This window comes from Rhinatrema bivittatum, chromosome 17 (assembly GCF_901001135.1).
Source record: "Rhinatrema bivittatum chromosome 17, aRhiBiv1.1, whole genome shotgun sequence".
NCBI classification, from domain to species: Eukaryota; Metazoa; Chordata; class Amphibia; order Gymnophiona; family Rhinatrematidae; genus Rhinatrema; species Rhinatrema bivittatum.
This window is the reverse complement of record NC_042631.1, coordinates 2,786,443-2,811,129: the sequence shown is the minus strand read 5'-3', so window position 1 is coordinate 2,811,129 and position 24,687 is coordinate 2,786,443. Positions and strand designations below refer to the sequence as shown.

At 46.7% G+C, this 24,687-nt stretch overlaps 1 protein-coding gene across 2 annotated transcripts in view; it reads left to right on the top strand.

Annotated features, from left to right (window-relative positions):
* CD82 (CD82 molecule) overlaps positions 1–24,687 on the top strand; it is a 47,371-nt gene that overhangs the window by 7,319 nt on the left and 15,365 nt on the right. Inside the window, exons 1-2 of one of the 2 annotated variants that reach the window (XM_029582187.1) lie at positions 14,311–14,331; positions 14,665–14,746. In XM_029582187.1, the coding sequence (XP_029438047.1) occupies positions 14,684–14,746 (63 nt within the window). In that variant the 5' untranslated portion in view covers positions 14,311–14,331; positions 14,665–14,683. Of the gene's footprint in view, positions 1–14,310; positions 14,332–14,664; positions 14,747–24,687 lie in introns of those variants that run through there. The other variant, XM_029582186.1, reaches the window with a different exon arrangement.

Below are 24,687 nucleotides of genomic sequence, written 5' to 3'. Positions count from 1 at the left end.
GGAGGCAGGAAGTGCCCAGGCCGTGTCCCTGATAGAGGGATGGGACAGTGACCCAGAGAGCGCCAGCTTGGAAAAGTAGGAGCATGCCACTTGTCAGCAGACTCCATCGCTGCGCTGCCACTTGTCAGCAGACTCCATCGCTGCGCTGCCACTTGTCAGCAGACTCCACCGCTGCACTGCCGCGATCTTTTTATTCACTTTCATGTTCCTCTTCTTGGCGCATCACAGCAGGTTACGTTCAGCTACTGCCCTGATCAGTAGCTTCTCACCAGCTCTCTGGGTTAGACCACTCCAGGCATTTCCTTCCTTCCACAGCTGCATTTTTTTCAACTTTGCTTCCTCTTCTTACTTCACTGAACTCTGCTACATCTGAAACATTTCTGCCATGCTCATCTTTCCCTCTGTTTTCTAAAATGGGGGTCCCCAAACCTGGCCCAGAACCAGATCGAAGACCAATATAGGAAGATTTACTTCATGCACACTCAGTGTAAATCTCCTGACTGCTGAGGGATTTAGGTTTGGGAACCAAAGCTCTAGAATTCATTTTCTGTTCATTAAATCTCCAGTGCTTCTAGTGCAGGCCCTGCTCTGTGCTTGCTGCCTTAGCTTCCAGAGTTGGGGGTCTTGCCTGGGTCCTCTACAAGGGCAGCACTAATTCTTTTTTCCTGCTGATGGGAAAGTGGTGTCTAAGCTGTCATAGTAATGCTGGCAGGAAAGAACCAAATGATGCATCCAGTCTGCCCAGCAAGCTTCTTATGGTAGAAACTCCCGATCCATGCAGGTTACCCCCGTGTTTCTGTTAAGGGCAGTAACTCCCGATCCATGCAGGTTACCCCCGTGTTTCTGTTAAGGGCAGTAACTCCCGATCCATGCAGGTTACCACCGTGTTTCTGTTAAGGGCAGTAACTCCCGATCCATGCAGGTTACCCCCGTGTTTCTGTTAAGGGCAGTAACTCCCGATCCATGCAGGTTACCCCCGTGTTTCTGTTAAGGGCAGTAACTCCCGATCCATGCAGGTTACCCCCGTGTTTCTGTTAAGGGCAGTAACTCCCGATCCATGCAGGTTACCCCCGTGTTTCTGTTAAGGGCAGTAACTCCCGATCCATGCAGGTTACCACCATGTTTCTGTTAAGGGCAGTAACTCCCGATCCATGCAGGTTACCCCCGTGTTTCTGTTAAGGGCAGTAACTCCCGATCCATGCAGGTTACCCCCATGTTTCTGTTAAGGGCAGTAACTCCCGATACATGCAGGTTACCACCATGTTTCTGTTAAGGGTAGTAACTCCCGATCCATGCAGGTTACCCCCGTGTTTCTGTTAAGGGCAGTAACTCCCGATCCATGCAGGTTACCCCCGTGTTTCTGTTAAGGGCAGTAACTCCCGATCCATGCAGGTTACCCCCGTGTTTCTGTTAAGGGCAGTAACTCCCGATCCATGCAGGTTACCCCCGTGTTTCTGTTAAGGGCAGTAACTCCCGATCCATGCAGGTTACCACCGTGTTTCTGTTAAGGATAGTAACTCCCGATCCATGCAGGTTACCCCCGTGTTTCTGTTAAGGGCAGTAACTCCCGATCCATGCAGGTTACCCCCGTGTTTCTGTTAAGGGCAGTAACTCCCGATCCATGCAGGTTACCCCCGTGTTTCTGTTAAGGGCAGTAACTCCCGATCCATGCAGGTTACCCCCGTGTTTCTGTTAAGGGCAGTAACTCCCGATCCATGCAGGTTACCCCCGTGTTTCTGTTAAGGGCAGTAACTCCCGATCCATGCAGGTTACCCCCGTGTTTCTGTTAAGGGCAGTAACTGCCGCTCCGTGCAGGTTACCCCCGTGTTTCTGTTAGGGGCAGTGACTGCCGCTCCGTGCAGGTTACCCCCATGTTTCTGTTAAGGGTAATCCGTGCAGTTACCCCCAAGCTTTATGTTAAGAGTAGTAATATTTATAACCAAAGCAAGCAACTGTCAAACCCATACAAAATGGACTGCTAGGAACGTTTTTCCTGGGTGAGGAGCCTTCTTTCAAATTCAGACAATGCTGCTTGACGGGCTTTGCTTTGGGACTCGTATTATAATTCTCATCACTTCCTTAGAGATCCCCTGTATTTATCCCATGCTCATATGTAAATTGGAGATGGATTCCAGGGCCAGGGAGCAACAACTTCATTTCTTTCATTGTTTTTTGAGGTCCTATCTGGAGTTCTGACATTTGTTTGACTTCCTCTGTAAGGAAGCAAGGCTGGGACAGCTGTTTAGGTGTAATCCTCTCCTTGCTGGTCTGAAGGCTACCTGTGTCCCTCTTTCCAATCTTTTTCCTCATATCTCCTGTCAGTCACGACCAGCAGAGCTGCTTGTTTTATCGTCAAATGAAACTTGAATTCTAGTTTCAGCTCTGGGGCAACCAGCATGGTTTGAACATAGATAGTTGTGGCTCAGGTTTCCAAACTCATTAGCATGCAGTTGCATACTTTTGTAGAATGCAAGCTTCTGAGACTTCAGGCAGCTTGGAGAACCTTAGTAATTCTAAAAATGTAAAACTTAAAATATTCAACAGCCTGTTGGAAATATCATCCTCTCTGCCTGCTTTTTTTTTCTTGTAACAAATAAGAGATTTGCATACAGTGCATGTTCACTGTGCAATCCTGAAACCCCAGCTGGCTGCGTTGTAACTGGGACAGGATTGGAGGGCCCTGCCTGGCTCTGGAGGGCGGATCTCAGCAGCAGGGTTGTCGGAGTCGCCTTTCAGCCTGGCTGCAATCCAGTGGAATTTGACTGACTTCACATGCAACCTCTTCCCGCAGCTTCTACCCGAGTTCTCTCCTTTTCCTGAGATGCCTGTGGCTTGCTTCAGCTTGTCCTGCCTCTCTGGGACTTTCTGGGGTCACAGAGAATCTCTTTTGATAATTCACCTGACATGAAAGACACACAGCTGGTAATGATCTGCTGTGGCGCTGAGTTCATCTCCAGGAGGGAATCTGTTCCTTTGAGATGTGGGCTCTGCCCAACTGCTTCTTACCTTTCAGGGCACTAATTAGTGCAATTGTTGCCCATTCTCACATGGCAGGGGTGGAAATACGAAGTTCTAGAAGACGTAGGAGCCAGGGGACATTTTTTTACTTTGTAGGTTTTTGGGTTTTGGTTTTTTTGCTTTGTTGTTTTACTTATTTGACTTTTTTCTTTTCTCATATCTTTTATGGCATTTTTTGTTTAGTTTGCTTCTATGCATTTTTCCTCCTTGTCTGAAGTTTAGACTGCACCCGGGTGATCTGGCTTCCAGGATTTTAAGTGTTGGTGCACTTCTCAGTGAACAAATGTCCACATAAGACACCTTTTTTTGGCTTAGCTGTACCTGTTCTATGGATGTTTGGTTGAGGGGAGGTTGCTGGCTCTGCTGCCTGGACTGCACCTATTCTGTGGTGGGGAGGAGGAAATTTCTGCAGACTGGACACCAGACGTTCTCCTGTTTTTCACTGTTAACAGGCATTTGTCAGGAAATTCTACTGTTGTGACCAAGAAGGTGGTAGGTGTAGTGTAACAAGCTTTCTGTCTCTAGGGCTGCTCTGTCACAAATGTCGCTGAAGCTGTGGATGAAATTACACCTGCTGAGAACAATTCCCCATACATAGTTTCTGCATATGATTAGGAGATTGTGGGGGCACTGGTCTGTGACATGAGATGAGTATTTGCTCTATTCTGGTTACCATTGTAAAACAGGCCAGAATGATCACTGGGAACTACAATCCCAGATGACTTTCCTGATCTCCCATCACACTTCCAGCCTCTCCATCTCCTTGCCATGTGAGCAATGCTACCATCCTGTTCCTTGTAGCCAATAAGCTCAGGCAGACATGAGTGAAAATGTAAACCATGGGCAGGGAACCTGCTGAATCTCACACAGAGCAAGCTACTGTTAATTGGTCAAGACAAAGCAACCATCCAAATGATGTCAAATGTACAAGCAGGTGCCCATCACACTCCTAAGAATATAAAACATTCTGTGATGGGTCAGACTAGAGGTCCATTGAGCCAACATCCTATCTGATGACAACCAGTCTGGGTCAGTAGGAGGTAGATCCATTCCTTATTGGTCACTCCCAGAGCTAATCAGTGGGTTTCTCAAGTCCACCTGGCTAATAATAGTTTATAGACTCTCTCTTTCAGGATCTTACACAAACCCAACTATGCTGGATGCCTTGACCAAATCCTTTAGCATCAAATTCCACAGCTTGATTTTGTAAGGGCTGAAGAAGGCACGGAGGACCTGTGTGTAATAGGAATCCAGCAGCCTGTACAGCTTGAAGCATGTCGCACATGTGTTTTTGGCTTATTTGTTTGTAGATGATATGTGAGGGGCAGCTCTATGAGGCAGGGTGAGGTGGCCACCTCAAGTGGGAAAATTTTGGAGTGGCAAAATGTCACTCAAGGATTCTAAGGCAGCCACCTCACCTTGTCACCAGCCCTGTGGCACAGATAGATAACGTGCCCCAGTAGGCTTGACGATGAGCTAAAGAACTGAAGAGGCCCTGTGGGCTGCTGGTGAAGCCCATCTCCTATCATAAAATGCCATTAGTTTTCAGAAGAGCCCCTACACCATTTGGCTAGGGACTCTGCTCCAATCTTCAGAAACGCTGGTGGGAGAGAACATTGATCAGTCACAGCCTTCCATGGCTCCCTCTACCACCATCTTGCTGATGACATCATCAATCGGTGCTGAAGGAATGCCTGCAAGAACGCAGCTATGTTCAGCTGGTGGTGGATGGAGATCCAGGAGATGACAAGAAACCCCCTTCCCCTGGTGAACCTTCCACCAGAATCTATAAAGGGGTTCATTCCCCTAAGTCAAGAGTGTGGGACATGAAGCGATTGTTGGAAAGCTGGCCATGGGGAAGGTGAGCCTTGGAGGAAAAATTTGCACATTTCCTTTCCTATTTTGAAGGCATTGCAAAAGAAAAAACAAAATATCCCAGTGCAGCTCCATGGCCATTTCTTGCTGCCATCTTGGCTCCTCTCTCACTATTGTATGATCTTATGAGACTGTGTTGCATTTGACGCTGGCCATAAGATAAGTCATATAGCCTGTGAATGAATGTATCGTCACAGCCACATTTCTACATATCCACCTACATCGAGGGCTGTTCATTGATTTTTTTTTTTAGGTCAATCTTCTCAGAGTCTTTTACCCAGTTAAATCAGACTGTCTGAAAATGTCTGTTCACGTGGTCCAATTAAAATTATATGTAGGTTTTCATGTTGCATGATTTGACTGGATTGAGGGGGAGGTACTCGGTGATTTGGGTAGGAAAGCCACATGTTAGAGAACTTCAGTTTAAGCACATTCTTGTATGATTTCCCTATTAATCATATAAATGGACTAGATCCATGTCACCTATCTTATAACGTATATTATATAAGCATGTACCGACACTGTAATGGCACTTTCATAGATACATTTTTTAACCAAACTAAATTTATGTGCCTCTATGTAAACCGTTGTGATGGTACATTACTGAATGATGGTATAGAAAAGATTTTAAATAAATAAATAAATGCCTAGATAGTCTTCTGGCCTCTTTGCTGCCCATGTGGTTTTCCTTTGAATATTAGCTCCAAAGTGGGAATGCATTGTCCCCTTAGAAAAATACTGTAGCCCTTCTAATTTGATATAGGTAAACTAATCCCACTGTTTTTTCTGATTTCAAGAAAAAAAACCCTCTGCTATTATAATGCCTCCAGCTTGTCTGACCTAATTTCTATGTATCTGAGTGAACTAAATCAACAATAGCACAACTTTTAATCAGAGAGCTCAAAAATCTGGTTGTTCTTGTTTCTCATTAGTATTTAATATTAGCAAGCAAGCGTAGTGTGAAAGAAAGTGGCCACTTAGCCTGGCTTGACCAGAAAAGCCTACACTCTCAGCCCAGTCCTCTGCCTTCCAGAATATCCACAATGAATATGTACGAGAGATCCTGGAAACCGATGGGCTCGCTGTGTCCTCTTTGAGAACCATTGAACTGGAGTGAGAGGTGGGAATGTGTACAGGACTGTGCTAAACATCCATCAGTCCATAAGACTAATCTACTCTCTGTATCTTTCCTATAGTCCGATAGACCTGGTAAGCCATTTCCACTCACGTTCACAAACATACAGGTTAGCGACTATCTGATGCCACAGAGGAATCATAGCTGTTCCTTACCTTTTAAAGAAACCTTTGCTGTTTTTGAGGTAAAACAAATAACATGAAGTCTTGATGGCCATTCATTATTTTGGTTTATTTTGTTGTGTATTCTTTTTCTGACAACCTAATGTTGTCAGGATGCTGGGGCTTGATGGGCCCTTGGTCTGACTCAGTATGGCACGTTCTTGTGTTCTTATCTGCCCTTTCATTGTTGGAAGTCCTGGATAGCCCCTGTGCTGTCTCTGGGTACCAAATTAACTCTTCTATGTCAGAACCTTTCCCTTGGGACCTAAATTCCATTTTCCTTCCTTCTTCCCTCTGTCTCATTTTGTCCAGTACAAGAGTTTACATTGTGGTTACAGTTGTACCATATATGCAGGACCGCCTTTAAAGCCAATTTCTTGCCTGTGATATATAAAAGTAAATGGGATCTAACTAATGGGACAGACTTTAGTGTGTCCTGGGCTGAAAGAATTAATCTTTTGCTATATGTGGGGGGGGGGGGGGGGGGGGGGGTATGTTTGTGTTCCATGGAACGTTTTGTGTGTGCGTCTATGTATTTGTAATTTTGCAGTGTGTCATGGTAATCCTTTCCCCACCACCAACCCAGGCATCTCCTGCCTCTGGATTTTTTCCTCTCTCTCTCTGTTGATGAAGTCTCCCTCTTTAAAGCATCCACAGGGACAGTGTAATGGGAAAGCAGGCCGAGCTTGTTTGCAATCTCAGCTTCTCTGTAATAACCTCTCTGGGGGTTTGAGTTGCAGAGAAGCAGTGAATCCAGTGATGACCTTGGGGTTTATTGGGTAGCACAGATTCTGACTCAGGTGGACTGTTTCTGATTTTTGAGGAGTGCAGAGAATCTGTAATTCGTTGGCATCATTAAATAGCTTCTATGAATCATGATGATGGGGAATATGTGGAGGGCCTTTCAATAGGGTGAGAGGGGGAAATCCATTTGGTGCTTACTGAGGGGTCATGACTTTCCCAGAGAGAGGCCGGGCCTGGCAGCCCAGCTCTCTGCTGTCCCAGCTACCCCTCGTTTTCCCAAGATCGCTCTCCCAGGAACAGTGGAGCCAACCTGTACCAACTCGGGTTGCCAAGTCTCCAAGAGAGGATCAGACTCCAGAGCTCTGCTGCTACAGGGAATCCTAGAGAGAATTTCTTTGGAATTCTTACTAAAAATACCAATTACGGTAAGAATCTTACCACATGGGGAATCTGTTTTACTATAGTCTTGGAAATCATAATCCAGCAGAATTTGCAATATCAAGGTTTGAAGGGTGAGAGAGAATGAGCTAAGGCCCTCAGAGAAGACTTAACTTATGCGAGGCAAGCACGGTTTAATAAAGGTTGAATATCATTACACGACGGAATACTATTTTATAAGCCTTGAATGGCATTAACATACATTAAATAGTAAAGTAAAGCCCATCCCATATATAGAAAAGATTTCACAGAATTACCAGCAATCATTTCTTTTCGATCCTGTTTTGCTGTGACGTGTGCTTGGATTTTGTGCTCATGAAAACCGATCCACATGGCGCTCTCTCCCCTCTCCCTCATGTTCTCAGATTCAGGAAACTTTCCTGGCCTGAAAATGTGTACGTTTGTTGCCAAAGTATCACATGAAGGAAGTGATTTTAAAAACTGAGAGGAAAAGAAAATATATGCATAATACTCGAGGGTGGAAATTTATTTAGAAAACTTAGGCACCATGGAAAATATTCTCAGTACTTTTTGTCTTCACTCTTTACTACTTGTTCAGTGGAACTTTTAATTTTCTCTGTTTTGGTTTAGCTTTTCTGAAATTTACACATCAGGTGACTTGGGCTCTGGGATTTTTCTGGACTTCCTAGTGACGGAGTAGGAGCCAGTAATGAGGACGTCTCTCGGGTTCTGTTGCAGGTCCCTGCCCAGATTACATTTCTGGATTAGTGGCAAGATACAGTTTTTGTGGCTGTAGTTGCTGTTTCTTCTCTTTTCCTCCAGGATTATACAGAGTCTCTTCTGGAAAGTCTTTGATTTTTCTGGGTGTTCTTTCTGCTGGTACATCCTTTACATGCACTGCTCTATTCATGATATATTATTTGGATGGGCCCTGTACATCCAGGTGATGAAACCTCTCGGGAATACATTGAACCAGAGTTAGAAACCCAAGCACCAGCTGCAGGCTGGAAGAGGAAGCATCTGGCTGGGCCCCAGGGGAGGGGATCTTCTGATGAAACTAGGCAGGACCTGTGAGGGTAGGGGAAGAGTGGGTAAGGATGGTCCTGATTCTTGGATGTGACCAATATTGGGGGCAGAGGACAGGAGCTGCAGGAGAGAAGCAAAATGTAACTTTCACTTTTTCTGGAGCTACCTGTATTATGGGCCACTAAAACTCAAACCATCCTTCCTTGATTTCAGAAGTCTCTCTCATGCTTTCCATGATTTGCCGCCCTGCCCCCCTTGCATTATAGGGTACTTTGGAGGAGCAGGGCATAGATGAGTCTCTTGCACAATCTCCTCTCCTCCTCAGGTCTCTTGATGTGTCGTGATAGGAGGGAGAAGGTTTGGACGTGAGGCAGAGAGACTGATTTAAGAGCTGCACATACTGTTCATATCGCAGCTCTTCTTATGTAGAGAGCGCTGGGTGTTTCTGGTACTTTCCTCTCATCAGACTAGTTGGGACAGTTTTTTGAGAAACAGAGGTTCCCGGGAGATGTCAGTCTTCCAGGAACTTGCTGTGTTGATTTGGACCCAGCTCCTGTATAAATGGCTGTGTCATCTCATTTTTATCCATAACGGAATTTCCTGTAAGTCTGGAGGGACATAGTTCAAGGATATATGAGGAAGCTGACTTACACCCCCCTCCCTGCTTTGATGAGGGGGGGGGGGGATGATTTTTGCAAGTGAGATGGTTTTAAAATATGCTGCATCTGTAGATTTCATGGAGACTCTCACGCGAGGGTGGAGGAGACATGGTCCTGCTGTTGCTCACTAGAGCCACCCAGAAGGGCAGCAGCACGCTCTGCTCTCTGGATTAGGTGCTAGAGGAAGGACGCGCGACGGCAGCTCCAGCATGCCAAGGTGCTGTCCTAAGTTGTCACTGGAACAGCGCCAAGTTCAGTTCTGTTCCTGCCGTAACGTTTTCCCAGGCACGGAATGGGACAAAGCCCCTCACAATCGAGCTGAACCAGCCTTGATTCCCTGTCATTGTTCTCCAGCAGTGACCATACAGAAAAATTAGTCACATGGGCTACCAGGGCAAGCACAGTATGGGGAAAAAAGTAAAGAAATAGCTTTTTTTTCATTGGAGTAAGGACATGCATTTCATGAGTAGTTTTCAGGTATTCTTATGAATGCTTAATGCATTCCAGACAGCAGATTTGGAAGTGGTGCCATGTAAGAATTTACAAATAAATGTGACAGAGTCTTTTATTTCTATATCTTGTCTGATCTTTTTCTGTACAGAGCAGAGAGAGCACAATTTTTTTAAAGAACTAGAAGTCCACCACACCTAGCAGTAAGAGTGGCAATTTTGATTTTTGACCTCTTGTTCCATCTGTGCTCGAATGAAACCAATGTCTAATTCCGGTAGTGCAAAGTTCTCGCAGCTGTTGAGCACTTGAACTACTGCGAAAGATTGAAGCAGAGAAAATCAAATCAGGTAGCAAGTGAGTCTCTTCCTTCTTAAGGTGTTGCATGTCAGGCTGAAAGAGGGAAACCTTTAAATCTCAGCCCAGTCCTCTGCTTTCCAGGAAATCCACAATGAATATGTACGAGAGATCCTGGAAACCCATGGGCTAGCTGTGTCCTCTTTGAGAACCATTGAACTGGAGTGAGAGCTGGGAATGTGGACACTAACAATTATCAGGAGGCAAATGGAAACTGCGTCAGCTTAGGTTAGAATTGGCAGAAACCTCGTGACTGGAGGTTAGTCCAGAGAGAACAAGCTGGTAATACTGAGAATGGCTGCAAGCAGAAGATGTTAAAGGGAGCCATAAGGAGACTGAAACAAGACATTGGTTTCATGACCGCTCTGTGAATATTTCAGCTCCCATGTCCTCTTCATGTGTGAATGAACTTGCTTTTGAGAGCACATACAAGTCAGTCTCCTGGTTGGGAGAAATACCATCTCATAGTTGTGACAGTATTTAGATCGGATCTAGTATGTCATAGGGTTTTGCCAATGGATTTGGGGCCAGATATTCATGAGCATTTTTCCCCATTATAAAAATTGCCAAATTTTTGGGGGCTGGGCACACTACTGTACTTTTTAACATAGGGGATCCAGGTTCAGAGCCCCATCTGACTGTGCTGATCAGGCTAGGATGTGTCATGGATGTGCTGGGCTTGGGCTAAGGAAGGGAGGACTTGGTAGAAGTGTGGTGGCCTCTGATGGCCGACAAGTGTCACTTAAGGGGCACCTTGGAAGGTTCTCCTCTCCAGCCCTTTAATTAGTAAGACTTCCCAGCTTGCCACCTGGAGGGAGTAGATCAGAGATGGAGAACACAATTGTTGAAGAGAGGTGGAGAGATGGGGTTGCCAGGTTTTCAGGCACACTATGCAGTGTCCAGTCAGAAGGATGGACTGGATGCGAAGTCTGGTTTTGCAGGTGGCACAGCCTCTTAGTTAAACTCTGACCCTGCCTCTTTCTTTTATCAGAGGAGCGTTGTGCTGTAACCCTGCCTCCCTTTCCCATGCTGTGATTGGACAGCATAGGAAGAGGAGGTGGGGCATGATTCTCTGGATCCCGCCTCTTCCCTCATTGTGTGCTGTGATTGGATGGCATAGGGTGAGACGGTGCCGCCCTCAGTTCCCACTGGCTCCACCAGTCGCTGTGGCAATGGATCTCTTGGTGCCACCTCCTCCCTAACAAGAGAGGGGCTGTAGGGAGCCTGCCCAGACAGAGGAGAAGGTGGGAAACAGATGGAGGTACAGGGTGGGGAGGGGGGAGAGAGAGAGGCGAATGGGGAGCATGGAGATACAGAAGGGGGGAATGGGTCACAAGGCCTCAGCTGCCGTTGTGTGGGATGTTGCTCTGTAGGCTGTACCTTCCTCTCTCAGGTCTCACTCTGGACCCACAACTTGGAATTTATCTGGTGTTAAACAGAAACATATCGTGTGCCCATGCCTGTACCCCAGCCCCCTGACGAGGGGGGGGGGGGGTGTGTGTGTAGTGTCCCTCCTGACAGCTCTGGCTCCCTTCCTGCCCGGCATCCTTCTGACCCTCTGAGATCAGGTGTATGTGTGTGCACTACCTCTAATAATCCATGAGATAACTGGGAAGGAGCTGCTGGCAAGATCTAAAATTCATGGAAATGAGGGGTACCCCTCCCAGTCCTAGTGTCCTGTGGGGAAAAGTTGGAAACCCTAGGGAGAGAGCAAAATTAAACGCCACTACTTTTACTGCAAAATCCCAGAGCTATTCTGCTCTTGTTCTCTTGTCTATTGGCTTGAAACTGGAAGTTGCCCACATGGCGAACTTCTCTCCAGGACTCCCAGCCTGGAATCTCCTGCAGGCCACTTGGTCCTTTCCCCACGGGGCTCCCTGTACCCTGCCTCTGCTTTGGGCTTTCCCAGCGGGAATACTGGGATGAGCTGTGGAGTTTCTGAGCTTCGAGCCTGCAGAGTCTCCCTTCCTGCAGAACAAAGGCCTCTCTGTTCCCAGGGCTTCAGCAGCTGTCCTTGCTGTGTGGAGGGGGTGTCTCTGTGCTCAGGATATCAGATTTAACAAGGCTTTTGAATCTGCTTACAGCAGGGACAAGAACCATTCTGCTTACAACTCTGCTAGAGCTCCCTTCACTCTCTGCCAGCGGGAAAGGACTTCTAATCCCCTGCCTGCCCCAGGTACCTTCCCCACCTCATTCTAATAGGACAGAAACCTTAGGCCTTTGCACTTCCCTGCTGGGAGGGAGCAGACGCTCTCTGGCTCCTTTCCTGGGTGAGGCCGGAGCTAATGTGGCCATGAACTGATTGCAGGTATTACCCGTTTCGATTTACACGGGAGGAGCTCTGGGCTGGTGCAAAGACTTTGGACTGATCTTGTTATCGCTCTGGGCCTCGGTGTACCCAGCTGTGCGTAGGCCGTCTACCTGTCTGGCAAACATTTTTATTTAGACAAGTCTCCTGTTTTAACTGCCCTGCAAATGATTTGGGAGGTAAAGTCCTATTGGCGATTCAGGTGGACCCTTGTGAGGGTGTTTTTGTTCAGATGGATTCAGAGAGCTTGATTGGCAGGATAATTTATATGCATTCCCAAAGAAATATACAGAATAATTAAAACAAAGGGAAAAGTCGCGTGGGGATAGAGACTCCTATGGGAAGGGGTGCTCCGTGTACTGGTATCTCTTTAGCTATGTAAACGTTGGCCCAGACATCTCTAGTGATGGCTGTGCCATGGTGGAGGTTGCAGATCTCTGCTGCAGTGACCTGTGGCCACTTGGCAGCCTTCTAGCCGCTGGCTTACAGAAGGAGAGCTGCTTTCTGTTTCCATTTCTGGAGGGCCTTACTGATCAGGGGCTCTTCCTGTAGTAACTTCGCACTGGGGGCGAGTTGCAGAGAAACTCTGAATCCGGCGTTAACGCCGGCGTTCACTGGGCAGCATAGAGTCTGACTCGGAAGGGGTGGTCCGCGGCTGCTTTTGTAGGGGAGTTCAGTCACTCCCTGAATGAGCAGCTTGTTTTTGTATTTGACTTCACCGTCTTACCCTCGTGCAGCCTAAAAAAAACCTCCTCCTCCCACCCGATCCCTGTGTCTTATCACGTCCTTTGTAAATCTGCTTCATACCATGATGTGTCGAAAGATCCCAGCCCCTTCTGCCCTGGTGCTGCATAACTGCAATCATTAACCAGCATTGTTGATGCATTGCACATCTGTTGTGCTAATGCACTGGTTTAATGCACATGCTTTATACAAAGTGTGTGTGTGTGTGTGTATACGTGCTCAGCAGGTCTTTGCTGTATGTATGTATGATCTGTTGTGCTGATATTACTCTGAAATCCATTCAGCCTGCACCACAGCAGGAGGAGCAAAAGCAGAGAACTGGGAGTTCGACGGATGCCCAGGACACAAGCACAAAACCTTTCCTTTTCACCGACTGTGGGCAAGTCACAACCTCCTTAGACCTTGGTCCAGTACCATTCCTCCTCCTCTCACCGCTTTGGAAGCCTTTGAGTATCTCCACAGACGCGCTGCCAGTGCTCTCATCCCACCAGTAATGTGCATGCAGATCAGCAGCATTAAAAACTGGTTACTGCTTGGAAGAGAGGATCACTCTCTCACTGTGCCGCTGTCCTCACTCCTGAACATTCTGCAGGTGGCCCAGACCGGTCCGGTGCACAGGTACGAGCTGCCCCAGGAGAACATGAGAGGAGGACGACAATCTCTTACAAACATGTATATTATATCTACATACACTGCTGAATTGCCAACCAGAAAAAGGGACACTGGAACCCATGTGCTATTAGCTCTATTGTAACGTGTGTTGTAGCCAATCTAGGCCTTCAAAGCCACGAGTAAACAATTACAAATTACAAAACAGTAAGCCTTCCATACCAAAGCAGTATACGTATATATGTGTATGTATGTATGTATGTATGCATGTGTATATATATAAAAATTTGCTTTTTGGGTGTACATACGTGGAAAGGCTCTTTCCATGATATAACCTCAACTATGGAACGTCCTGCCTTTACCTTTATTATAAATATATGTGCGCCTGGTGCCGAGGCCTAAAACATTCACAATAAGAGGACATAAAACAACACAAGTGAAAAAATAAAATCAACATAACACACAAAAAATAAAATTGGCATTTAACTCAAATTTTTATCAGGTAACGAGTTGTGGAAAAGATTACAGAAAAGCTAAATGAAATAAATGTCTTTTAAAGAGATTTAAGTGGTTTGGGGCAAGCTGTTCCAAGTTTCATGGCAGCCTCAGAAAATGTTCCTTCTCGTGTTGTATCCGGTCAGTACTTCAAGGAGACCTGTATTTGAGGACCTAACAGCACGAGTGGGCGCATAGATCTTCAGCAAGGAGTTTACCCGCAGAAATGAATCCACTTTCAAAAGACTTCACACCACCACAGCTATTCTAAAAAGGACGCAAGTGGGTAGCCAGTGAAGGTCACTCAAGAGGGGAGCTACCTAAACCATTACGACTGATACAGGAGGCGCAAAGGTGGTTTTTTTATTTACTGAGGCATTTGCTAACGTTTAGTGATGAGCTTGTGTTTTAATGAGTCTGCTCCTGATGTTAGGCTTTGTTTATTTTGATAGAAAGTCTGTCCTAGGATGACCTGTTCTTTTGGACACCACCTAGACCAATTTCTTTGAGAGATGCAGTTTGAGTGTCTTACATAAATAATCCCAGTTTTGGATTTGCCTCCTCCGACGAGGCAGAGCTTGAGGGGATTTTAGGTGGGTGCCTCGGCTGGCGCTCAGGAAGGGGAAAAGGTAGCCTGTGTATTGCAGCTAATACTGACCCCTGTGACCTCTCGTTTTTCTTTGCTAGGTTCAGTAAGTGATCCAAGATGGCAACAGGCTGCATGAAAGTGACCAAGTACTTCCTCTTCCTCTTCAACCTGCTCTTCTTTGTAAGTACGTCTTGCTCCTGGCAGTACCCTGGGGACCCCCAGAGAGCGGCTTGGGCATTTCCCAAATAAATTAAATACACGCATATTTAGGAAATATCTTCCAGGTCACTAGATTCTGGTTCCCTTAAGTCTCTCCCCATCTACAGTGAGGAAAGTAACCACGTGCAGGCACATTTTTGTGCCCAAATGAGAGCAGGCTATTGCCTAGGGAGCCAAAACTGGCAGGGGACAGCAAAGAGCCCAGAAATCTCCATATGCTGTCTGGCCCCTTCTAGGCACCGCACTACAAGAAAAGGGGGTGGTGACTGGGGGATTTGTGGAGGGGGCACTGGAGTAGGTGAGGATCGCATGAAGAGAGAGGATTCTGGGCACTGGATAAAGGGGGAAGAAAGATTAGGGTTATATTGATGCGTAAAGGGGAGGGGTGGATGCTGGGGAGAGGGGTGGAGAGAGGGCATACACGACTTGAAGGTTCATCTAGGGTGCCCAATACCCTTGCTATGGCCCTGTGAGCTGGCCAGACAAGTCCTGTGTTCTTTGGGCTGCTTTGCTCAGAGTGGGAGGTCCTGACCTGGCACATCTGGAGAGAGGACCTGCACACAGGTTGGCGGCCTGTACTTATTGTAGAGGTATTCTGTGGGCCAGCAGCTCTGGGGAACGTCCGAGTCCCTTAGGGTTACTGCCTAGTGTTCTAGGAAAGTATCCGAGTGTGAACCTGCCGCCCCCAGACGTTTGTTAACACAACATTTTAATCTATATAATACTGCAGAGCTGAAATATTCACAGAAGCAGCATTAATTAAATACATTGTTCATGAACGTAGGCATCTGCGTCTCATTTAGGCCATGGTAAATAAGGCACAGAGTTCCTTTCAGTTATAAAAGCCTATGTCATCCCTTTACACAGAGAGGGCGTGGAACGGATCTCCTTTGAGCGTCTACGCAGGTTAGAGCGCTTCAGCTTGGAAGAGAGATGATGATGAGAGAGGATATGATAACTTATTCAGTCATGAGTAGGGTGGATTGGGTAAACAAAGGACAATTATTTATCCTTTCAAATAAAACTGAAACTCGGGCTGACCCAGTATGGCAACTTCTTATGTTCTTAAACTAACAACCAACAGATTCAAAACAGATGGGGAATCAAGCTTGTGGGCTCTGTAGCCAGAGGACATAGTCAAGGCAACTAACACGGCGGGGTTTAAAAAAGATTTGGATGTGCAGGTAGACTTGGAAAAGCCACTGCTTATCCCTGAGAGTAAATAATAGAGATGTGAATCAGAACCGGAATAGATTCTGGTTCCGATTCACATCGTGGATTTTTTTTCGTTCGGTCCCATCGGTGTTTTGTTTTTTTTTTAATCGGCTGCGCCTGAGCCGAAAAACAAAAAACCCACCCGACCCTTTAAAACCACCCCCTTAGCTTCCCCCACCCTCCTGATTCCCCCCAAAAACATTTTAAAATTACCTGGCGCTCCCAGGAGCGATCTCCCGCTCTCGGGCCATCTGCTGCCACTAACAAAAATGACGCCAATGGCCCTTTGCCCTTACCATGTGACAGGGTATCTGTGCCATTGGCCAGCCCCTGTCACATGGTAGGAGCACTGGGGGATTTGGGAGGGTGGGGGAAGCTAAGGGATTGGTTTTAAAGGGTCGGGGTGGGTTTAGGGGTTATTTTTGTGTGCTGTTTTTCCCGCCCTCCCCAAAACGATGAGAACCCCTTGAACAATTTCATGGGGTTTTCCTATCTGTTTTGGGGAGCCCCCGATTTCTGACGACTTTGAAAATATTGTACGATATTTTCAATCGTCAGAAATACGATTCACATCCCTAGTAACTAATGAGATTACTTTTTGGGTTCTGTCACCAACTTGTGACCTGGGCTGGGCTCTGTGGGTCTTGCTCTTGATCCAGCATGGCATTTCTTATGTTCTTAGATGATACATTTGCCTTTGGATCCTTAGAGCTTAACTGCTGCATTCACCAAGACAAACATTTCCAGGCTCTGATTTTCCTTCCAGCGTGGCAAAAGCAAACCACATGCACTGTAATTCTGAGCTGCTAGGAAATCCCCATTCCCTTTGGCCTGCCAGCGCAAGCCAGGACTGGATCACAGCCCCTGAACTGAAAGCCTGTTGCATTGTGAGGGATCGGTCCCTCTCCGGCCCCTGTTTCCTCAGTCAATAATGTGGAAGTCATCGGAGCGGACTTGATGGGACTTATGACGATCTGCCAGTCTGTGCTAATTCTTGATTGAAAGGCCCCAGGTAGAACCAGGACGTTGCTTCCAGGGGTGCAGCCTGTCCGTTCCTGCACGGGACCCGGGGGCATTCTCTAGCCCTCCTCTTTGTATCTCAGCAGCTTGGCTGCTGACTATTGGGGTGGCACTTGGTTTCCTCCAGCAGTGTCAGGTGAGGTTTTGAGATCAAAGCGGTTTTCTGGCAGAACAGAAGCTGAACAATATATAGCCAGGACTAATTTTTGGACTTTTCGAAGTTTAAACTTTGGAGGTCGAAAAAGTTTGGATTCAAAATTTGGAAAGCTGTGGGGTTTTTTTGCTTTTTTTTTTTTTTAAAGTGCTGTGAAGTTTGAAGAGCTGCTTTTTTTATAATTGGGGATAAACACCTTTTTTGTTTTGTTTATTTGTTTAGGATATTTTGAGCTTGGTTGGATATATTGTTTCAAATGATATTAATAAAAATGTATTGTTTAAATGTATATGTGCATTTTCCTTGGTTAGTGATATTTTGATGCCCACTGTAACCAATTCTTTTCTGAGATCATAAGCTGGGCCATGCTATGTGGCAGCTCTCTGCTGGAAATGCCCAGCAATCTGCTTTACCCAGTCCATAGATGCCCTGTACACTGGCCAGGTTCTCTGGCAGTGGTGGGTAGAAAAGGCATTTTTCATTGCATACATTGACTTTCTCCCTCTTTTTTTTTTTTTTTTCTGGTTAATTTCTAAAATTGGAGAACTCGAGGAGGCAAAGTGAAACTAGCAGAATATGCTATAAGTCAGGACGGAGGTGGATAGGCAGAGAAATGCTCCAAAATATCAGGGGGTGCTGTCGGGCAGGATTGTGGTGCACTGGGTAGAATGGCAGAGCAGGAGTGCATTTATCAGCCGAGATGAAAACTGGTGAGCTTCAGAAGCAATGCCTTGAGGGACACGCAAAACATTGCTGGCTTTAGTGCTGAGTCTAGTCCTTGTAGCCTTTGAAAAAGCGCTACATGTGTCTGGCCGTTGCTGGAATTATGGTACAGATGTTAGAACTGGAGCACATCTGGATCTAGTTTTCCTCCATTTGCTGTGCTGACTCTTTTTTTTTTTTTTTTGTCTTTCTTCTTACTGTAAGGAAAGGCAGACTCTGAGTAGATCCTAGTGCAGCGTCTGGCAGTACAGTGCAAGTCAATCAAGTGAGCCCCAGGGTGCCACTCCCATCACTTGCATTCTCAGAGGCCTGTCTCTAGTACCCCCCCCCCCCCCAGACCATATAGTGCTTATCAGCTGTAGGCACTGACAAACTTACAGAGCTGGAAAGTGTTTTCCCACATTTAGTATGGCAAGGGGAACAATCTCTCCAGGGGCAGCGTCGATGATGAAAAAAAAAACAGTTCTGCTGCATATTTGTCTTAGATTTTTCTCCTGTGGAGCCAGCAGTTCTGAGGCTACTCCAGGGCGAGTTTTTTGTGCAGAGAGCCATTGCACATCAAGCTGCCTCTGCTCTTTAAAGTCTCCTTCCAATGCCTGTGAAAGGCTGCTGCAGTCCCTGCCAGGAGATGCCCTGTGGCATCAGCACCAGGCTTGGCAACACTGTAAATTCTGGTTCCTAGAACTAAAGCAGGAAACTTGATTACACGTGGTTCTCTCCTTTCTGGGGTGGTGATGGCAGACGGGCACTGTGGGAGCAGAGAGTTCATATTACTGGACCTCATGACAGCTGCTCCTCCCTGGCACATGCTTTATTTCTGCAGTGGGATACCAGGAATGTGCTCTCACTAGGACTCCTCGGGATGCTGGAGAAGCAGGGCTTTCATTGCTGAGATGAGACAAGCTGGATTTCTGCTCAGCCCTGGGCTTAGAGTGGCAAACTTTTGGCAGCAAACTGCTGCCAGGTGCTACTGCCACCTTCAGTGTCTCTGAGAGCTAGAAGGGTCAAAAGGGGGAGGCAGGACAGAGGTCTTGGGAGCAGTGCAGGGGAGGGGGACACACAACAGAAAGCTAAATCATCTTGGGCTGTAACTGCACCTCTCCTTTTAGGCAGAGAGAAATATGCCCCTCCTCCCAGGCACCTAACTCTGCTTGAGACCTGCTGATTGCACCGTTCACCATCTGTGTGGTCTTCCAATTGCACTTCTCCTTCGTAATTCTTCAGCTGTTTCCTGAGGCGCCATAAGCTTGTGGTCAGTTCTGCTCTGACTTCCGTCCTAGCAAATGCCGTTCAGTCTGGAAGAACAAGCAACCTCTGAGAATAGTATTTTAACTACTGGCCCATCTTGAAAATGTGGCAGCCCTGGTCACAGCAGCGCCCGCCTGTGCCCGTTGTGCCATGGAGATGCTTGCTCGAATCTGATATTAAGATGTGCTGAGTAGGGTCAGACCAAAAGGTCTCTCGCCTCTGATGGTGGTCAGGCTGAGCCCCCAGAAAGTTCCTGGTGGATCCCGAAGAGCAGATCCAATCCTTGTTAGTTGCTCCCAGGAATAAGCAGTGTCTTTTCCAAGTCTGTCTGACTAATAACTGTTTATGGACTTTTTCCTCCAGGAACTTGTCCAAACCTTCTCTTAAACTCAGCCACGACAGATGCCTTAACCACATCCAAGCAGCAAATTCCAGAGCTTGATTGTGTGTTGAGTGAAACAAGACTTTCTCTGGTTTTGCTTTACATTTTCTAATTTTTAGTTTCATGGAGAGTCTCCCTACTCGTGATTTTATATCCCTTTCTCGTCTCTTCTCAAAGTTGAAGGGTCCTAAGGGAGCCGTTCTAGCCACGGTATCATTTTGGTCATCCTTTTTTCTAGTCCCGCTCTCTCATTTTGAGGTGAGGCGACCAAAACTGCACAGAGTACTCAAGGTGCTGTACAGAGAAGGTGAATTTGGACCAGGATCATGGAGGGGGAGGAGTGCTACTCGGCTCCGTGGGACAAATAATTTATAGGAAACACATTGGCATTGTATGGGGGTGAGAGGAGGTGCAGTGCCAGGCTACGTTGACTGCCCAGATGTTCTTTGCAGGGTGGGGCTGGCAGAAGAGCTTGGCCCTGCAGCTGTGCACATTCCTTCCAGATGAAGAGCAGAGAAGCAGTTTGGGCTCTGTGGTGTGGTGCCTTTTCCTTGTGTTAGAGATGGGCAGGAATAAGCTGGGCCATTCACTTGTAACCCAGCCCTGTAATTATGGCTCCTTGTTTCCATTTTGGGACAGCAGGGTGGTTTGGTTTTGACATCCTGGTAGCCACCACAGCGTGGGTCTGGCACCAGGATGGCACCTGAGTGCAGGCTGGGGCTGCTAAACACACATCCTTAGCATTAAAACCTGTTTAAAGCTTCTTCTCATCCAAACTCAAGAGGAGCTGCTTTCTCCACGTCTGTCAAAAGGGAAACCAGAATAAGAATATTTTAGATCCATAGCATAGAATAAAAATCTTTAAAATGTGCAAGTCTTTCATGTATATAGATTTTCCAAATAAAATTAACATCTTAAAGCTGACGCTATCATGCCCTACCTTAAGATGATCAAATATTTTACTACATTGGAAATTTCTCCCTCATGTCCCTGAGAAACAGCTGGAACAGCAGTGAGCAGGAATTTAGTGTTTTCATCTAAAGTATCGCTTGCATATTTGGAGGGTGTGTAACAGCTGATCTGGTCTTCAAATGAACCCTGGACGCATCTCCTTGAGGCCATTAAATGTTGTGGGTCCGGATGCTGCGCTCTCCTCCTCCTCGGAGGTCCTCCCTCAGCTGCTCGTGCTGGATTCATACTGGAGGGGTGAGAGGATACAGCTCCACAGCAGCCCTGGTACTTTTAGACTAAATGAGCTTTAAAACACTTCAAGAACTTATTTTGCCATAGAAATGAACCAATACAGGGTAAAGTGTGTGTGGGTGGGGGGTGCTGCCTTGGTGGGTCTGGAGCATGTTGCACTGGGGGAGGTGCATGCAAGCTTTTTTTGGTGGGTCTGGAGCATGTTGCACTGGGGGAGGTGCATGCAAGCTTTTTTTGGTGGGTCTGGAGCATGTTGCACTGGGGGAGGTGCACGCAAGCTTTTTTTGGTGGGTCTGGAGCATGTTGCACTGGGGGAGGTGCACGCAAGCTTTTTTTGGTGGGTCTGGAGCATGTTGCACTGGGGGAGGTGCACGCAAGCTTTTTTTGGTGGGTCTGGAGCATGTTGCACTGGGGGAGGTGCACGCAAGCTTTTTTTTTCTAGCAAAGGAGCCCTGAATAATAGGCCCTAATCATAAAGGGCCTCCCGTCGTCAACGTAACCCACATTGGAGTGGGGGGAGTCCTTTTAGTTGGGAGGTGCTTGAAAGGACAAACATCTTATCCCAGAGAAGAAGTGTTGCCACCTCCTTAACAGGTTTTGAGTGCGGTGCGGTTCGTCTTGGTTTCATTTGGCATCTTCTCTGCAGCTGTTTGAGTACATAATGGTGCACAATGTCAATTACTAATTCCTCCTCCCTGGCTTAATAATGGGCTTGGGCCATCGCATGCCTTCTCTCTAGGGATTTTACAGCAGCCCAGAAAAACAAGTGGAAGGGAGGACCAGTTTGTGAAGAGTCCTGGGGGTGAGTCACAATGACAGTAGGTGAGGACCAAAAGCTCCATCCACTCTGCCTAGCAAGGTGATCAGGAGTGAAATTGTTGCTTACTGCAGGTTACTCCAGAATTGCCATCTGATCTCAGCTCATTTCCATCCTCTGTGTTGATCCCATGCCCTTTCGAATTCTGTTATGTTTTTGTGCTCTCCACCTCTTCAGGGAGGGCATTCAAGCCATCCACCACCCTTCTGTGGAAAGCTATTTGCTGACGTTCTTCCTGAGTCTTCCACTCAGAGCTTCATATCGTCACCCCTAGGCCTACAGCTTCCTTTCCATGTGCATTATTAATATCTTACAGACATTTTAAATATCTGAATCATATCCTTCCTAGCTCTCCTCGCCCCCAGGGTATAAACTGTATATTTAGTTCCTCATGTCTTTGGTGCAGACGCCAACCACTTTATTGCCTTTCCCTGTATCGCTTCTAACCTCTCTATCCTTTTTTGAGAGATGGCACCCAGAACACAGTACTCCATGTAAAGCCTCACCAGTGACCTGTAGAAGGGCCTTATTGCCTCCTATTTCCTGCCACTTTGCCCAGTATCCCTCTGGCCCTAGTTGGTGCCTTGTTGCAGTGCGTCGCTAGCCTCAGATCATCCAAGGTCTCGCCCAATCCATACACATGTCTCTCGCCTTCCCATCAAGTACGGCTCCCTGGGAGTGCCGCATCCCAGATGCTTGATTCTGCATTTTTTGGCATAGAATCCCAGCTGACAAACCTTCGACTTCTCCTCAAACTTCCTTTTTATATCCCTGAATGAGCAGAGAATGAAGTGGTGTCCACTTTATAATCTTAGTGTTCTCTGCAAAATCACACTTATTTTCTTCTAACCTTTTTGTAATATCACTCACCCAGAAAATGCACAGAGAATGCTCCATTAATCTTTCTCTCCTCAGTGAGGTCCGTTTCCCACTCCCCACTCACATCTGTCAGCCAACAAGACTTCTAGTCCATTCTGTCACCATGGGACCCACTGCCAGGCTGCTCGTCTTATTCATGAACCTCCTAGGTGGGATTGTATCACCTTCTGGGACTTGCTAAAATCCAAGTAAACCACATCTTGATCTAATTCTTTGGTCACTAAATTTCAGGTTGATATTTTATTCATTTGACACCATCTTCCTTCAGTAAAAATCATGTTTCCTTGGATCCTGAAACCTACTGGATTGTAGATAGTTCACTATCCTTTCTTTCAGCAGTCATTAATTTTCCCACTCTCGGGCTAGGGTTAACAGGCGTGAGGTTTCCATCCCCCTCTCTGCTAGCACTTTTGAAGTGATCTATGGAAGAATTCCTCCAGCGGACCTGCCAGCGTCTCTGGGCTGCAGCTCATCGGGCTTCGTGGCCTTGTCTGCTCTCACGTTTTGTGGTTCCACCCAAACCCTCATCTGATTATGGGCTGCTATCCACCCCCACTTATCTGTACTCTTGCCAACCAACAGAGATCCTCCCCCAAGGTCGTCTTTAGTGAACCCTATACTCAATTTAATATTTCTGCTTTTTCTCCTGGTCTCCCTCCACATTGTTGCCTTTCACTCTTATAATTCCAGCTCTGGCCTTCTTCCTTTCTGTAACGTATCTGAAAAATGATTTCTCACCTTTCTTCCACTTGAGCTTTTCCCATCTCGATTCCTTTACTTTCCTCATCTCTCAGATGCACCAGCTTTTCTTCTCTGGGGTCTTCTTGCCTTTTATCTTTTCAGCCACCTCTTTGGAGAACCAGATCCTTTTATTTTCTTTATGGAAGAGAAATGTTGCTGTCTTTTTAGTTCAGACCATTGTTCATCCCCCTCCATCTTCTGCCAGCCTTCCCCCATTTTACCAAAATCAGTTGTTTCCTCTCCTGCTTGGCTGTTATGTCCGATCCCTGGTGCTCAGGAGGGCACCTACCAGACCCTGGGAGTTCCTGTCGCCATTTGTGAGTGTCAGGACCAGCAGCGTCCATCCCCCATTTCTGTGAGCAGAGTCTCTGGAAGGGCAGAAGAGAGACCCCACTTAAAATCTCCAGCAGCAACACTTCTCCCTCCCTTCCCATCTTCTGGATATCTTTGGCTAGATCTCTGCCCAGTTCCTCTGTCGGAGTTGGAGGCTGGCTGTAGACTGCGCCAATACAAATGGAATTGCTATCAACAATGCTTCATGTCCCCATGCCTCCGCGGTAGCTTGGATGTTGTACTTAACCCCATCCCCACTCCGTTTCTGTCATCTCGCTCCATCCCATTCGTGAGGCTCGCTGAACAGTGTCCCTGGAATAGTAACAACATCCAAGTCTGCCTCCATGATTAGGGCCTGAAGATCTGAAACTCTGTTGCCCAGCCTATGAGCATTTGTGCTTCTGGCTTTCTAGGGGTTCCTTCATGGCTTGCTCTTCTTCCTCATCTCCTTTTCTGAGGACTGGACTATGGTGCTGAGTTCTCTTCTCATGCACTTCCTCTATCTGTCGAGAGTGGCAGTCCAACTCCATTGGCTTCTATCTGCCACTCCCGTTCACTAGATTAAATGCTTGACCCTTGATCTAATTCTTATCACTTAGGATCCTTGTTTCCTGCTACAGGAAGATGTAGGCCTGTTCCAGGTCCAAACCAATCACTCACTCTTTGCATTAGTATCTGACAAGGTTTAACTTTAATACTAAAACGTCTTGCTGCAAAGTGAAAGCAATAATGGATTTATTATTAGCTTCTAGAAATAATTTACAAATAACAGTAAATAGTTGAGTGCAGACAATAACAATTATCACAGAGAACACCCAAATATACAGAGCTTAGGTTCCTGTCTGTGCTGCCACCTCTGGGGTCTTGATTGCATTACAGCTTTATTTACTTTCAGGTCGATCCAGTAAAGTGTGCTCCGTCGGAGCGCACTGTCACCCTGCTCTGGACGCGTGTTTTCCCTTACCCCTTATTCAGTAAGGGGAGGAAAACACGCGGCCCACCCACGGCACCTAATAGCGCCCTCAACATGCAAATGCATGTTGAGGGCGCTATTAGGTATTCCCGAGCGATCCAGTAAGTAAAATGTGCAGCCAAGCCGCACATTTTACTCTAAGAAATTAGCGCCGCCCAAAGGTCGGCGCTAATTTCTTCCAGCGCCAGGGAAGTGCACAGAAAAGCAGTAAAAA